General features: G+C 42.2%; 1 protein-coding gene across 9 annotated transcripts in view; it reads right to left on the bottom strand.

The window, feature by feature from the left end:
* Positions 1-1,146: 1,146 nt before the first annotated feature.
* Positions 1,147-16,695, bottom strand: part of UVRAG (UV radiation resistance associated) — a 373,872-nt gene continuing 358,323 nt past the window's right edge. For 8 of the 9 annotated variants that reach the window (XM_049714243.1, XM_049714245.1, XM_049714246.1 and 5 more), the window contains one exon: positions 2,766-4,667. In XM_049714243.1, the coding sequence (XP_049570200.1) occupies positions 3,965-4,667 (703 nt within the window). In that variant the 3' untranslated portion in view covers positions 2,766-3,964. Of the gene's footprint in view, positions 2,740-2,765; positions 4,668-16,695 lie in introns of those variants that run through there. The other variant, XM_049714244.1, reaches the window with a different exon arrangement.

The raw sequence follows: 16,695 nt of genomic DNA, 5'->3' as shown, positions 1-16,695 counted from the left end.
GTGACAGATTAGGAGCCAGATTCGGAGGGGTTAAGTGGCCGTGCCCAAGTGCTAGAACAAGAAATGGTTCTAGCGAGTCTCAGGCATCCTTTTTGTCACTAGGCAGCAGGCAGCCTTCCACAGGACAAAAGGGAACCAACACTGATGGTGCAGGCCCCATACAAACATAATGGCAAGGGCAGAGTTCTCTCCAATTCTTTACAGATTAAGAAGTGAGGCGTCATTAAGGGTTTCATGATTTGAGCAGGGTCATAACTTCAAAGTGGCTGAATTGGGGCATTCGGAATCTAGCTTCTAAAGAATAGATGCTGACTGCCCTTTGTATCACACGGTAAAAACCCAGTTCATTATTCAGTATTTACCCTGAAACCATTAAGGACATAAGGATGAACCTCTTTTTCAGAGGGACTTTTTTCCTAAACAAAATAGTACAGAAGAAGATTAAGAAGAGCATCACTAGAGTCCAGCCTCAGCGTGGCTGCTAGTTGTAACTCACATCTAACCAAGTTACTCTTCTGCTTTCAAGTCTGGAAAGGGTACCGATCGGTCGCCCACTGCATGCATCCAAATCTCTTCCCCTGGCATTTTAAGTCCTTCCCCATGGGTCTGCAATTCAATTTCTCCTCTCACCTTTCTTCACATCCATTCAGGGCCCAAGTACAGCAAACTCCTTGCAATTTTGCGAACACGCATGCGGCCCTGCCTTGCCTCTGGGCTTTGCCCATGCTGTTCCCTCCATCTGTAATGTGAAATCTTATACATCTTTCATCTGTATTACCTCCACGACCCTTTCCTGATCCTTGAGGCGGAACAGCTTTCTCTGAATTCTGTAGCATGGCTATACATTTCTCCATCATAGAATTTATCACACTGAATTATACTTAATTGTTAATATACTTATGCCACCCTTCCCCCCACAACTGGAGAATGTGGCAGAGGTCAAGGCTTATTAATCTTTGTATAACCTTGTTTAGTCCAGTCCCTTGCAAAGAGGGAGAGAGCTAGCTCAGTAAATGCGGAATGGCTGGCTGACTGTTTAAGAATGAGGTTTTCATAGTTAACTCAGCTTTAGTATGAAATTCAAAACAGTGAAGAAGACAGGACTCAAACATAGCAGGGAAGTAACATACACTTTTACTCTCAAAATAAATACTAATCAATTTTATTTTATAAATACAGATGCTGAGTTTTCTTCCAATTACCAACAGATCAGTTTCACATGCCATTTATTATTGGTGGTGGTTTAAAAAATTATTTAAATAACTGGTTAGGTCAGGATAAATGGGCACTATTAGAACTGCTAAAAAAATAAAGCTGGATACAATCTTCCAAAACTAATATTCTGGGGCGGAAAAAAATCTCTGGAATTTTTAAAGTGGGTAAGGGGAAGTGGAGAGAGAAAACACAAGCAAATATTCATCTGATAACATTTGCCGGCTGTAAAAGTGTCTCAGCTACATGAAAATTGAAAGGGCTCTTAGTTCAGAAATGGATAGGACTGAGTTTTCATTTCAACTTATAGTCTCAAAGCAAAAATTACAAAGATTAGTAGGAGATAATACCTCATCCCATATTTGGCCTTGGCCACTTTAAACAGAGGCAAAATGAATTCTGCAGCTTTGGGAAATGTCAGAGTTATTCCCGGAGAATGTAATGCTGTAGGATCTACCCAAGTTTGGCAGAAACTGCAGACATCAAACAAACTCGGTGAAAACTCAAAACCTAAACTAATAAACCGAAACCTAAGTGGTGTTTTGAGGCACAACATCACTGGACACGGTGTGGATTAGGCAAATGTGTAGGTAACTATTGATCAGTTCTGGCCTACCAGATCACATTCAATGGTGGGGTTCCCTGCTGTGTGGGTCAAAGGCTGTGAACCCCAGAATCAGGGAGTCCACAAATGGGAGATTGACAGATGGAACCCTGGAGCTGCAGGCTCTATCTGGCTGTGTGGAATCTGAGATGACACTGTAACTATGGGTGCTCCTGTACGTGGTCCCTCTGCTTGGTGATGCCAGAAGCTGGGCTGGAGCACCTGCATTGAATGCACCTTGTCTTTGAGTTTCGCATGAAGTTTAAAGGTCTCTCCCATATCTGAAGAATCACACGTCACATGTGATTCACCTTCCATTGTTCAATACTAATATAGTCCTTCAAAACCTTTTTTTTTGGGGCTTGGTGGGGGGTAGATGTTACTTCACTGGAGGACCCCACAGCCCAGTCTGATGTACATCCAAGATCATGTCTAGCTCCACCCTTACTGACTCCAAAATGAATGACAGTACTCTGCAAGGAAGCCGTGACTCTACGGATGGCTTCCGCTCCAGGTTTGGAGTAGTTCCACCTGTTTAGAGGAATAGGATGGATTTCTTCAGATCAAGTTAAAACTTTTAATTGCTTGCAGGTTGGGTCTGTCTGTCATACAATGATCTTGTGAGTTCTTTACCTGAAAAATAACAACATGAACTATTCCATTTACCAGTGTAGCTCTGTTTATAATTGAGCCCAGGAATGCTTGGACAAAATATGAAAATGATTATGAAACCTATGAGTTAAGTCGTTATGGAGGACCAATGAGCTACTGCAGAGTACGCCTGTGACGGTGTGTTGCTACACACAATATGTAAACTCAAATGAAGTCAACGGCATTAGCTTAGATATAGCCACAGGTTTTGTTCAGGCTAGCGCTGTCACGATGTAACATACGGAGATGTAGGTTCAAGAGGAATTTCAAAGCTGGGGAAAAAAAAAATCAGGTTGAGTGAAGTAAACTCAATTTTTATTCTTTATACAATACACGGATATAAGCATAAAATTTCCTTAAAGAGCTTGCAACCCTGAGGCGATGTCCTTGGGTATATAAAGTATATAGCAATAGCAAATGATATCTGAGCTCCAGGAATGAAAATGTACTTCAAAAACATAATTTAATATTTATGCAATTGCACACATACCGATAGTATTTTATGCCTCATCTAGTCTCTTAATCAACTACCTCAACTGCCTTGCAGTCTGCACACTGGACAGCCTGACTCTACACATATTTTATCATATACAATGCCTTCCTTTCCAACTGAAATTTAATAAATTAACATGGGGTTTACATATAGGGATTTCTGTATGGTGAGTGTGTTGCCAGAAAGCACACCCAGCTTTTGACAACAGCCTCTGCCCACATAACTGTGGCCCCCAGAGGGAACTGGAGGCCACCTGACTATAGTAACCTCAGGGGTCCTTGAGGATCCCCTGGGATCCACCAGCGGTGAGGTCTTCCCTATAATCTGAGGGCTGCAGCAAGGGTATGGCTGACTGGAAGAGGTGGAAGGTAATGGCAACTTCATTAAAGAACCAGCAAATGTGATGTCCTCAGTCGTCAGGATGCACAAGGTATCTACTGTGCAGATGGGGTGACAGCTAGGTTGACTGTGAAGTCTGGGAGCAGGGGCAGGGGCAGGGGCAGGTGGGCCTGGGTATAAGGAGGCCATTGTGCTTCTAACTCATCAACTTAATGGACGGCCAAAGATCCTTCAGTGGATGTTGGAGACCTTTTACTGAATATTCAATTTTCCCAAAGTTTCATAAACTATGGTGAGGGCAAATGCTTATAAGAAACTAAAGATAAATTCATTATATTATTTATATATTATCATCTTCCCTCTGAGGATAACACAGAAGTGTAAATAAAAAAGCAGTCAAATGCCTATAAGGTGACTAGAGCTAGACTTCTGCCTTAAAATAACTGTCAGGCCTGAAAAGCAAATCTTGCAAGCAAAGTCTAACTTTGGCCCACTGATACACAATGATCCTGAGTCCCTCCTTGATTCACAAAGTCTATTTTTCTGAGGAATATCCTCCATTAATATTCATTTTGTGTCATAATTATTACAAAGGGTAACCAGTGCAGCTTTATCCTCATTTCAAGCAGTGACTCTATCCTGGTCCTACCGTCTGTCCGCTCGCTTCACTTATCAGAACTCCTGCGTGGCCGGCGGAAGCTGGATACATTTTCGTTCAGTGCATAGATCCTTCGGGAGAACTCTTCAAATTCTCCCAGAACTTGTTCGTCACATTCCACTGCCACGGCACTGTCCACGGGGATGCAGTTAAATGCTTCCAGCTGATCGCCTGAGGTGAAGCCTGTGGCTTCCATGCCGATGATCTCTTCTGCTTGCTCCACGGTACAGCAGAGCTCGGCTTCGGAGACCGGGTGGAACCCCCCTGGAAGCTGGGCGCTGGAGGAGCCGGCCTGCTCGCTGGGCAGGAGGGTGCCGTTGACTGTGGCTGGAGGCCCCGGGAGGGCTTGTCCCTGTTCCTGGCTAGTGTTCACACTCCCATGGCCTCCATTGAAGCTGTCACTCAGATCTACCCCTTTTTTCTTGTTTTCTTTGGAGAAGTCCAAGGAGGTGTCCAAGGAGGAAGACAGAGATGTTGTCTTTCTCTCAGATTCTCCCGTGGAGGGGACAGTGGTCACAGGCTGGGCTAATGCTGAGCTGTAACTGGGGGGAGGGGTTTTGTACTGGAGTCTCTCATTCTCTGAGCTGGCCCGTTTCCGGTGTCCTTTGTCTGGTGAAGGCATCCCCCCAGAGAAGCCTACATCTACACCCCCAAATACGGAGCTTTGTCTCTTTGGAACAGGGATTGCACTGGAGGTGTGATGTCTGTCGCTAGAAGACAAACAAAAATGAGAAGTTACTTTCAACCTCAGAACTCAGCTTAAACCTTCTGGATCCAGAGATAGGAAATAACATATTTAGGTTTGAGATAATACAAATTGATAATACTCAACCTTAGTATTAATTTTAGTGTCCAAATACAAAATGCAACATAAAGTATTCTGAGTTCAGCATTGGGAGCTTCCTTTAAGAAGGATACAAGATATACGGAAATATATGCAGAGGGTAGGGCGGGGGGTAGAGACAATGTCATATGGGGAGGAGTCGAGGCAACTGGAGGGACTGGATCTGGAAAGAAAAATATATGAGGATGTGATCAACTTCTTATGTCTGAAGGGCTACCAATATCTTATTCTTGTTTTTAATATTCAAGTCTTATTTTACCTTCATAAAGCAGGTATCCTCATTTGACAGAGAACTTCAATGACTTGCCCACGATAACCTCAGCGAGGCAGGGGTGAGGCTGGACTAAAATCCATGACTCATAGCTCAATGATCAATAGCTTTTCCAATACCCAAATGCTAACTGCCTTGCATGAGATAAGTGGCAGAGAGAGGACCAAGGAGATGTGTGTGTGTGTGTGTGTGTGTGTGTGTATGCGTGTGTGTGTTCAACGAAAAATTAACTTGGGAAATGACCTCTCCTTTATAACGCTAGTCACACACACTTTACAATACTTGGTCTTCAGTACCTTCCTTCAAACTTGAGTTGCTTCTCAGGAGGATACTTTTGGGCCAGCAATAATAATCACTGTTTGGCTACCCAGAGCATTATCGTTTCTGAAGTTATTTCATATACATCATTTCACTTGGTCCTCACAGAAACCCCATCAGGAAAGCAGGGTATACGTTATTACTCTTAAGTCTGAAATAATAAATAATAATTAGTTAATGGAAATAGAGTACCCAGACTCTGGAAATGATAGTCAGTTTGTAAACTACGCTAGTGAAGCCACCTCTGGAGCACTAATCACAGCTCTAGACATCATACTTGGCTGACGCTAGTCAGCTTCAATACAACTATATGAACAAACTGGGTCCAGAGACAGAGGGAGGTGCAAACACAAGATCCATCTGACTGGTGTTCTTCAGATGAGGAAACACACACAGAGAAGTGGCTTGCAAAAACAAGTACCAGGTAGGAGCAGAGGTTAGACTTAAAACTATAGCTATCCAACAAATAGCTGCTACACGTGCCAGGCCTTGAGGAGGGGAAACAGATGTTAGACATGCTGGCCCTGCCTCTGACGAGCTTCCAATCTTGCAGTAGAAAGACATCCACAATTACTGAAATAATACATTTTCAAATTACAGTCATGGTAAGTGCACTGAGAAAGAAGAAAGGATCTCGGGTTCCTTCTACCTGTGTCTACAGCCCCAAACCCTTAGGCCAGCTCCTGCCCCCTCTCCTCTCAGATCTCTCTTGATGCTCGACTATCCCTGTGGTCTAAGCAAAGGTTCGTCAAGCTTCTTGAGGAAAGGCAACCAAAAGGCTTCTTCTAATCCATGTGCCCATCAGGCTCCCTTGCTTGGCTATGAGTGTTGGTGCCAAGAGCGATTTCCTAATTAGGGGTGCTCACTGGGGCACACACAGAACCAGGCAAGTAGACTAGTAAATTACTGTTTTTAGTTCTCAAGAAAAACTAAGCAGAGCAAAACTTGTTGGCCTTAATCTGGGTTTTCAGTTAATATCTTGTCAAAACTCACAGTAATGGGGTAAGCTGCACATTTTGGCCAACCTTCTTGTTTTTACTGCTACTTGCTGACAAGTGTCCCTCTCTACATGATTCTGCAGGGGCCCTAGGTAATCAAACCAAAACAGCATCAGCACCACCCACAGACAGCCTATTCTGGGCAGACAGGCCACGCTTTCAGCTGCCACCACAGCCCATGAGGGGTGGGAAGCACCAGGTAAACCCACCCGGAACGCTGAAGGTGATATTGCTGGCACGGGACCACAGGCCAGGTGCTTAACCACTTATGGCTACGAAGGGTGAATGACTTGACACCCTCCCTGCTGCCACCCAACCTATAGCTTTAACCCGCCCAACCTATAGCTAAGCTCTGGGTCTGGGGTGTTACCCCTATTTTTTTAATTTAATTTTTAAAATTTTATATTGGAGTATAGTTGATTTACAATGTTGTTAGTTTCAGGTGTACAGCAAAGCGATTCAGTTGTACATATACATATGTCCATTCTTTTGCAGATTCTTTTCCCATATAGGTTATTACAGAATGTTCATTAGAGTTCCCTGTGCATCAACAGTAGGTCCCTGATGACGTTACTCCTGTTTCGATGCATGGATTCAAAGGCTTTTGTGAGATGGAGACTTTGGCATTTGCTGACATCCTGATCCTGGGATCTTACCCAGTTTTCCTGGATTTTTATGAGAGCCCGGGTAATGACAGTATCAAATACAATTTAGAAATCCTAAGAAACAGTAAAACGTTCCCTCTTAAGAACGGTAAGAAGATGAGGTATTACGGAGACAAATAAGGAAGTCTACATATCTAACGTTTACCCTACAATCACACACTGTCTTTTTTTCCCATTTGCAGCGATGTGCCATGAAACCTTTCAAAAATTTTTATTAGTCTTTCTTATAATCTTTTTTGTTTTTTTTTTTTTTTTGCAGTATGTGGGCCTCTCACTGTTGTGGCCTCTCCCGTTGCAGAGCACAGGCTCAACGGCCATGGCTCATGGGCCCAGCCGCTCCGCGGCATGTGGGATCTTCCTGGACCGGGGCATGAACCTGTGTTCCCTGCATCGGCAGGCGGACTATCAACCACTGCGCCACCAAGGAAGCCCTAGTCTTTCTTATAATCTTAAAAAAAGTTGAACAAGAAAGGTATTTTCCCTTTTTTTATTAAAAAAATTTTTTTTAACTTTTAATTTTATATTGAAGTATAGTTGGTTAACAATGTTGTGATAGTTTCAGGTGTACAGCAAAGTGATTCAGTTATACATATACATGTATCTATTCACTTTCCAATTAAAAAATGTATTTTCTTGATAACTTTGGGCCATCAGTATTAACATGTCTTACTATGACATAGTAAAGAGACTATGGGTCTTTCAGGGGCGTGTTTCTGAATCGGGGATCTGAGTCCGAGTTCTTAAGTCTGCACTCAGGCTTTTCTGTGTCCTCTCTCACTGTCAGGCTGTTACATGTGGCCAAGTCAGTGCTCTTGCCTGTGAGCGCTTCTCCTTTTTTGACATTTGCTTCTAATTTGCTGTGTTCTTGTAAAGTAGATGTCTTGAGAATTGTGTGCAAAGCAAGAGTAAACAGGATTTGAGTGATGGACCAGCAGATATCCTGGGCATAATATGCTTTATTATATGAGTTTTGTAACATTAGTTTTGGCTGCTCAGAATTAATTTTTTATTACTTCCAGAATCTTAGCAATGTTCCAAATTTTTAAGATAGCTGAGGTCTAAACAGCTCAAGTGTTGAATGACTGCATTAAAATATATACAAACACACATGCATTTTTAATTATTATAATAATTTATACTCCCTGGAAAACTAAAAAATATAAACCATATTAAAAAATAAAAATCACTCAAAAGCCTATTACCCATCAAATAACCATTATTTGGATATTTTCCTTTCAGACTTTGATTTTATATATGTGTGTTTAATTTAAAAAAGACACAAAACCAAACAAACAAAAACCAAAATGAAAGCTGTGTTTGCAGTATATATATATACAATTCTGTATCCTGTTGTTGGAAGTTATTCAAACCTCTTGGTAAACAATTCTAAATGGCTACTCCATTGAATGGAATATCATAACTTACTTAATCATTTTCTTATTTTTGTGGATTTAAGATATTTCTCAAGTTTTACTATTAAAAAACAAACTATTGTATTTCTGTATAAAAACACAATGCATAGATATTTTTTTTGGTTTTGTTCTTTTTGTTGTTTTGTTTTGTTTTTTGCAGTACGCGGACCTCTCACTGTTGTGGCCTCTCCCGTTGTGGAGCACAGTCTCCGGACGCGCAGGCTCAGTGGCCATGGCTCACGGGCCCAGCCGCTCCGCGGCATGTGGGATCTTCCCGGACAGGGCCACGAACCTGTGTCCCCTGCATCGGCAGGCGGACTCTTAACCACTGCGCCACCAGGGAAGCCCAAGGAATAGATTTTTAATAAAATAATTCTGACTTTCATATTTAATAGGTTTCTAGAATGAATCTTCATTACACGTTTTGGTATTAGTTTAAATTCTTACAAGAAAAATAGGAACATTATACCTCTATTCTTGACTAAAAAGAGAAAGGTAGCGGGCTTCCCTGGTGACGCAGTGGTTGAGAGTCCGCCTGACGATGCAGGGGACACGGGTTCGTGCCCCGGTCCAGGAAGATCCCACATGCCGCGGAGTGGCTAGGCCCATGAGCCATGGCCACTGAGCCTGCGCGTCCGGAGCCTGTGCTCCGCAATGGGAGAGGCCACAACAGTGAGAGGCCTGTGTACCGCAAAAACAAAAAAAAAACCCCCAAAAAACCCCAGAAAGGTAGCAATTAAAAAGGCAAATGATAGATTAAAAAAGAATGCCCAGAATGTTTCAAGATTCTTTTTGTCTGATTACAGTCTGGCTTCATAATTATTTTATCTAGATGGAAGAAGAGGTTGAAATGCCTAGATTTACTAATTATTAAGACCAATTTTTAAAGGCAATTGACAATTTACTTATCAAATGAAATTAGTACAGTATTTAAATAGTGATGAATAACTTACAGGGAACTTCTACTCTTAGAGACAACCAGAGTAAACCTGAGTGTTCTGGGGAGGAGTGGATGCAGCAGGAAATGTAGTAGCATTTCTTTATCCTCCACTTCAGCCAAGGGTCCCTATGTTCTAAGGCACTAGATACAGGGGCAAAGAGCCTGAGCTTTAGCAACTGGACTGAGTCCCCCAGTTCACTGCACACATTCTTCTCATCAGCTGTTTGCCTTGAATGGATGCCTCTCCTAGCTTGGCTTAGGTCCAAACTGGAAACATGACATCTGGGGCTTAATGCTGCAATTAAAAGGAATTTATTAAAAAACAACCCAAAGATATTATAATTACAAATTTACTAGGCCACGGTTTAGTGAAACAGGGCATAGGTCGTTGAATAACTGAACCACATCGGGGACTGTTAAATTACTTAATAATAAGCCTTTTTGCTACAAGTAAAAAAGGATATCCTAGGATCCCAACAATAGCATGGTGAGGGAGAAGGCAAGTGGCTTGGAGTTTAGAGGTCAAGGAGGACAGTCGGGTTTAAATTTGGCTTCTTTGGATCAAGTCTTCCTTGATCTCTCTAAATTAAGGTCATTCATTAATTTCTTTTTCATTCTGTCCTTATTTACTGCAGTCAGTTACCTTTTGTTATCTCTTCAGCTATATCTAGAGATATCTGGAGATGGTGGTGGTGATGAGAAAGGATGCTCAAACTTCTGGATCGGCAACTGTGATCCTGTTTATTTGGAGTTATAACTTAAGGTCGAACTCACCACTTGCTAGTTATATGACTGTAGGCAGTCACTTATCTTCTCTGTGCTCTAGTTTTCTTCTTTGTAAAATAGATTATTGGACTGTGGTAAGGATTAAATAAAATAACACACTTCAAATCCTTGGCAGAACGCCTGGCATATATACCGATGGCAGTAGTAGCTGTAATTGTGGTTGCTATCGTTATTATTTGCTTCCGTGGGCTCTGGATTCCAAAAGTATTAGCCTCATTTTACAGAAGAGGTAACTGAGGCTCAAAGACATTAATGTCTTAGACGGAAACACACGGCAACAGGTAGCAGAGGAACGACCAGAATCTAGATCTCATTCCTTCTACTGTTTCCTCCTATACAGAATAATGTTTATAGCAGGAACAAACTCAGAGCTCCTCCCACACCCCCCCACCCCCATCTCCACTCCTGCCCATCAGGGAGCTGCCTGCAAGAAGATAAGGAGTCAAGGCAAGTGTAAAAGAGTTTGGGGGAGAAAGTACTAAATCAAAAGGTTTATTCTGCCCAATGTGAAACTTCATTCCAGCTTTTTCCTTTTTCCTGAGGACATGGGGTGGGAAAGGCTTTGAATCAAGTGGAAATGCTCAACTGCCTCTATTTACACGATCTACCAAATGCTGAGGGACTAGAAGAGCTTCCCAGAATCCTTTGAGGTACATTCCAATTGTCCCCAAACCTCTGATGTGTCATTTTTCTTTATGAATTTAGCTTCAGGGAGAGGGAATTTTCATAAGAGGGAGAATTTCTCTGCTTCCCCAACCTAAAAGAGGAGGACCCTGTTCAGCACTTCTATAACCATTATACGAATACCTCGCCATGAAGCCAGCCCAACCCGGGAGACAGCAGAACCAGTTCATTCCACTCCACTATCCTTGCCCCACCACTCTCTCCCCATCTTCCTTTTCTGTTGGTTTTATTTCCCGAAGCTATAGCTTCTTTTTACAGAAAAGGGACTGGGAGAGGGGAAACCAAGTGAGAAAGCACTGGTCCAAAATGTGTTCCCATTTCCACATCTCCCATATATAATATTCCAGACCTTCACTATAGCTCCGCCATTATAAAATATGGGAGACGGGTGGAGCACTTCACTACCCCGAACCTCTTTCCTCTCCTGTGAAGTGGGTATATCCATCTAACAGCTGTTGCAGTCAGGATTAAATAAAATATAGAAGGAAAATTCTTAGTACAATGAGTAGGTACTCCATAAATTATTAATAATAAAACAATAGCAACTAACATTTATGAAGTACTAGGGAATAAGTAATCTGTTAACAGCTTTATACATGGTCTCATTTCATCCTCACATCTCTATGAAGTATACATCCTCATTTTACAGATGAAGAAACTGAGGCACAGAGGTTAGGTAACCTGCCTAAGATCACAAAGCAACTAACTGTGCTTTAACAGAGGGAGTCTGACTGAAAAATGTTAATTTCCTTCTCTCTCCCAATCCATAGGACTGGCCACCAAAACACACTCTACTTCTATTTGAGGGAGGAGTGAGAATCAGAATAATACTTTTTAGGTCAAGTGGCTTGATACCTTTTCCTTCTCTTCTCTTCTTGCCTACATTAAGTTTGTGTGGCATTTTTACTTCCTAAGACTTGTTATGCTGTTATAAGAACGTTAATGCATTCTAAGTATCAATTATGAACAGAATACATTCTGCCATGGAATGATATGAATGTGAAGACTTAGGGAAAAGTGAAATAAAGAGAAAATGTAAAGATTTCCCACCTCAAGAGAGTTCTTCAAGCTGGAGTGAAGTGTTAGCTCTTTGAAAACTTTTTTTTCCCTCTGTTCTCGTTCAGATTCACTTGTGCTTGTTTTATCTGTCTACAACCAGGTCTCACACTGTAAAGTATTAGGAAGGAGTACAATTCACAGTCTCAAATATGTGTCTTTCCCTCCTACAAAATGTTTCCTCTGAGGAACATTACTAGATCACAGCTGGTCAAAATGCTAAATCTTGATTGTCTGGATCCTGGCCAAAACCTACAGCCACAACTCAGTGGAATAAGAATACTTAAAAAGAAGGGAAAAAAACAACAACCCACACTTTTAAATAACATTTGATCTTCTTCTTTCTCCCCCTTGTAGCAAACTATGACCTCATGGCAGTGAGACATCTACATGGAGGTGTTTAAGTTGGTTTACAGCCATTAGAAATGTTTGAAGCTCTAGGTACTACTCTGCGCCAATAGCATGTCAACTCTGCTAAAAAGCAATAATAGTTTCTCACCTTCTTAAAGATTACTGCTTAAATAATGCAGAGCAACGACAGGGCTGCACAGAGTGCCAAAAGCAGGTTGCCAAGGCGAAGCTGAGGCAGAATTACGTCTTTTGGCAGCTGAGAAATTACAATATAAAGTTAGTTTAAAAAAAAAAAAAACCCCATAAATTAGGCTACTAACCTCTTTGAAAATCCAGCAAAGGTTGGGATTTACCTTTCTCCTTTTTCTATCTCAGATCAAGTAGAAGCACACAGCCTCCTTTTGGAAAAGCCAAATTGAACAGCTAGATCTTATCTCCCAGGAGGTAGCTGGGGGTTAATAGTTTTAAGCATGCAGAATCTTGGCCAAAGGCAAGCAATCTAAAGGTCTCTCACCATTACAGATAAGTGAAAGTGCTTAATCTGTGCCCTGGATGTTAAAAAAAACAAGAAACAAAATAAAAATAGAAACAATCTTGGCCCAAAGCACAGGCTAAAATCTGTGCCAATGGTCACTTTTCCCCTGGGCTCCGCTTAGAAGTTTTCTTGCCAAAGCCTGACTAAATAGAAACAGTTTAAAAAGGAATAACTGAACAAGGGAGCCTTTAGATTTTATTTAAACTGAGTTCTGATGGAGAGACGAATTTGTGAAAGAGAAAATTCCACAGGCAAAGGATAAAACAAGCAAGCTGAAGAAATCCATTTCCCCAGACTCTGTGATGTGAGGGCCTCCGTGGTCCTGGGCAACAGGGCCCACCTTGGAAAAGAAAGGTCCCAGCACACGCTATGAACAGAGGCTGAAGGGGTTCCCACAGCATGGAGGGGGTTCCCACAGCATGGAGCCCACCTGGAAGCCAGCTTGGTTCCTTCAAGGCTGAGTTCCCTGGGATTAGGGAATAGAGAGTGATCCTCCAGGGAGACAGAAGGTCTCAGGAGCTGGCAGGTCAACCACTTCACCCATCAGCTTTCCGTTTAAGAAATCATCACACAAATTTAACGTACTGAAATCACAGCCAGGCAAGGCAACAAACATTATAAGGACTGTAACATGGTCTGCAGAAACAGAAAGAGATGCCAGGAAGGATACCTGATGACCCCTCGGAGTGTCTAGATAGCACCTGAAACATGGGAGTGATAAAGTGTTTATGCTGAAACTAGAAAAAAAAAACAAACGACCTTTGCCAGGGAAACCAGAGGAATAGCAATGTCACAGCCCAGCCCCAGAAAGAACTTGATAGGGAAATTTAAACCTTGGTCAGAATTTAAAAAGTAGACTTGCAGAGAGAGCTATAGGAAGCTTTAGACTCCAGAGGCCAATGACAGAATCTATGAAATTAAGTTTTTGAAAGACACTGCTAAAGCTGAACCACCATCACATTTCTAATAAGCCCTGACATGAACCGAACCATGGGGCCTTAGTTGTTTATTTTAAAAGAAAAAAGGATAGCTCTGCCACCATTTTCAGAGATGCTGGAGGCCTTTGGAAGAAATGCTTAAATGACAGTTAGCCATCATTTAATCACTGCTTAGAGACTGTGGGACTTCAGGGACAATGTCTCGGGAACCTTATTTTTTGTAGCCCTCTGTACTACTGCAAGAGGTGCAGTATAAACTGTATGTATATTAACAGAACATATTAACAAATTATTTACTCCCTCATTTAAATATATAGTGAGTGTCTATGCACAAGGCACTGTGCACTAGACTCTGGGGATACAATAGTGATTGGAAAAAGCCATGGTTCCTGCTTCTGTGGCGCTTATAAGTGGGAGAGGATAGACATTTGTCACAGAATTATAGATATAAATGCAAAATGACAACCTCTGACACATGCTATGCCACTAACCCAGCAGAGGCCAAGATTCGAAGGGCTAGTAGACTTCTTCACCAGGTAAAGAGTGGGTGGGTGGGTGGGTGAGAGCATCCAGGCAAAAGGAATAGCATATGTCAAGAGAGAGAACGTTTGAGGACCCTAAAGGTCATCTAGTGAAGAGTAGCACGGCAGAAGATAAAGCTGAAGGGGAAAACAAGATCTAGACCCTGCAGAAGCCCAGAGGCCATGTTTAGCATTTTTCTCTTTATTTAAGTCATTAAAGTGTTTTAGGCTGGGGGGGGGGGGGGGGTGTGTGTGTGTGTGTGTGTGTGTGTGTGTGTGTGTGTGTGTGTGTGTGTGTGTGTGTGTGTGTGTGTGTGTGTGTGTGTGTGTGTGTGTGTGTGTGTGTGTGTGTGTGTGTGTGTGTGTGTGTGTGTGTGTGTATATCTAGGGGGGTAAGGAGAGAAAGAAAGAGACTGACTGATTAATTTGTATTTTGACAGGTACACTCTCACTGAAGCTGGAGAACAGAGTGGAGGGGGTCTGGAGCAGATGCTGGGGGACCACAGGCTGTGCAGTAGTACAGGTGAGAGATGATGGAGGCCTGGGCCAGGCAAATAGACATATTAGGGGAAATCAGCAGAGGCTGTGAAGGTTGGATATGGGGGTAAGAGGGAAAGGGAGGAACCAGCTGGCTTCCTGGCCAGCGTAAAAGAATGGATGGAGATTCCATTTGCTGAAAACAGAGCACTGGAAGACCATGAGGCTTGTGATGGCTGGGGTGGAAGACAGGAAGAAAAAAACAAGGGCACACAGAATGTGCTGTGAAAAGGTCCAGGAGGCAATCTGAATAGAGGTCTGATATCGGAAAAGAGATCTGGGCTGAAGATTTACACTGTGCTTCCTTTCAATGTGGGTGATAATTAAAATGATAGTTGTAGATAAGATCACTGGGCAAGGGTGGTGAAGAAAAAAATCAGAGAAAAGAGGGCAAGGACTGAGCCTGAGGAGCTCCAGTCTTTTATGATGAGGTAGAAGAAGAGGAGCCTGCAAATGAGATAAGGAGCCGTCAGAGGAATGAAGAAAAATAGGGGAGGGTTATAATAATAGGATTCCTTTTCTGGAACCACAAGATGCTAAATGATCCCTGTATAAAACATTTTATTTTTAACATAGTTATAAGAGAGGCTGTACAGGGTGATGGTTAAAGTAGAGGCCCTAAAGCTGTTCTGCCTGGGATCAAATCTTAGCTCCTCCACTTGATGGCTGTGTTACATGTAAGTTATTTAAACCTCTCTGTGCTTCAGTTTCCTCATTTGTAAGATGAGAGGGGATAATGGGCCCTAATTCACTTGACTGTTGTGAGGATTAAATGACTTAACTAAATAATCCATTCAAAATGCTTTGGAAGAGTGCCTAGTTTGCAGTAATGGTCATTTGATATTAGCTATAATGACATACTTATTATTATCTATATACAACTGTCCACTACCAGAAGGATTATTGAACAAGCATCATATAAAACGACCTTTAACAACTCCAAAGTTGAAACAGAGCTTAAACTCAAAGATCATACTGAAGCAGCCAGTGGTAATTTCTAATTCTGCAAAGCCCTGACAGTTTGTTTTTTGTTTGTTTGTTTGTTCTTTTGGCTGCGTTGGGTCTTTGTTGCCATGCGCAGGCTTTCTCTAGTTGCAGGAAGCCGTGGCTACTCTTCGTTGTGGTGTGCGGGCTTCTCATTGTGGTGGCTTCTCTTGTTGTGCAGCATGGGCTCTAGGCACGTGGGCTTCAGAGATTGTGGCGCGTGGGCTCAGTAGTTGTGGCACATGGGCTTAGCTGCTCTGCAGCGGCATGTAGGATCTTCCTGCACCAGGACTCGAACCCATGTCCCCTGCATTGGCAGGCGGATTCTTAACCACTGCCCCACCAGGGAAGCCCCACCCTGACAGTTTTTGATGGGCCAAGACCATATCTCTACAGCCTTCTTGAAACTTACTATAGTGTTTTAGATCTAGAAAAATGCTTATCTGCTGATACTTAGCACACGCTAAAGAATTCCTCCTGAAAAAGAGGCTTCTTAGAACATGATATCTCCCGTCCATTCACTTAAGCATGATCATCTTCCAAAGCCCAATTCAAGTCCTACCTCCTTTGTTAAAGCCTTCTTCAACCATATGCCAATTTAAAGTGTGCTCTCTGAACTCTGAACTCCTTGATCAATACTTGTAATTATATTATCCAACTGATGCTTAATATCATCACTTGTATTTCAACAAGTATTTCAGTTAGATATTACTGACATCCACATTCACTGCCCTGGCAGTCTGCTAGGCACTGGGAATAAAGAGGCTTATAAGATAAGGTTTCTATCATTAAAGAGTTTCTACTCTAGTAGAGAAGACAGAGTTAGCCAATAACCAGAACACCATGGTGCTCTGTACACAGTATATACATTTTGTATAATGGAGGAGGGAGCCAGCAG

This window comes from Orcinus orca, chromosome 8, assembly GCF_937001465.1.
Source record: "Orcinus orca chromosome 8, mOrcOrc1.1, whole genome shotgun sequence".
Classification (NCBI taxonomy): domain Eukaryota; kingdom Metazoa; phylum Chordata; class Mammalia; order Artiodactyla; family Delphinidae; genus Orcinus; species Orcinus orca.
The sequence above is the reverse complement of the archived record's forward strand: the minus strand, read 5'-3'. Positions and strand labels throughout refer to the sequence as shown.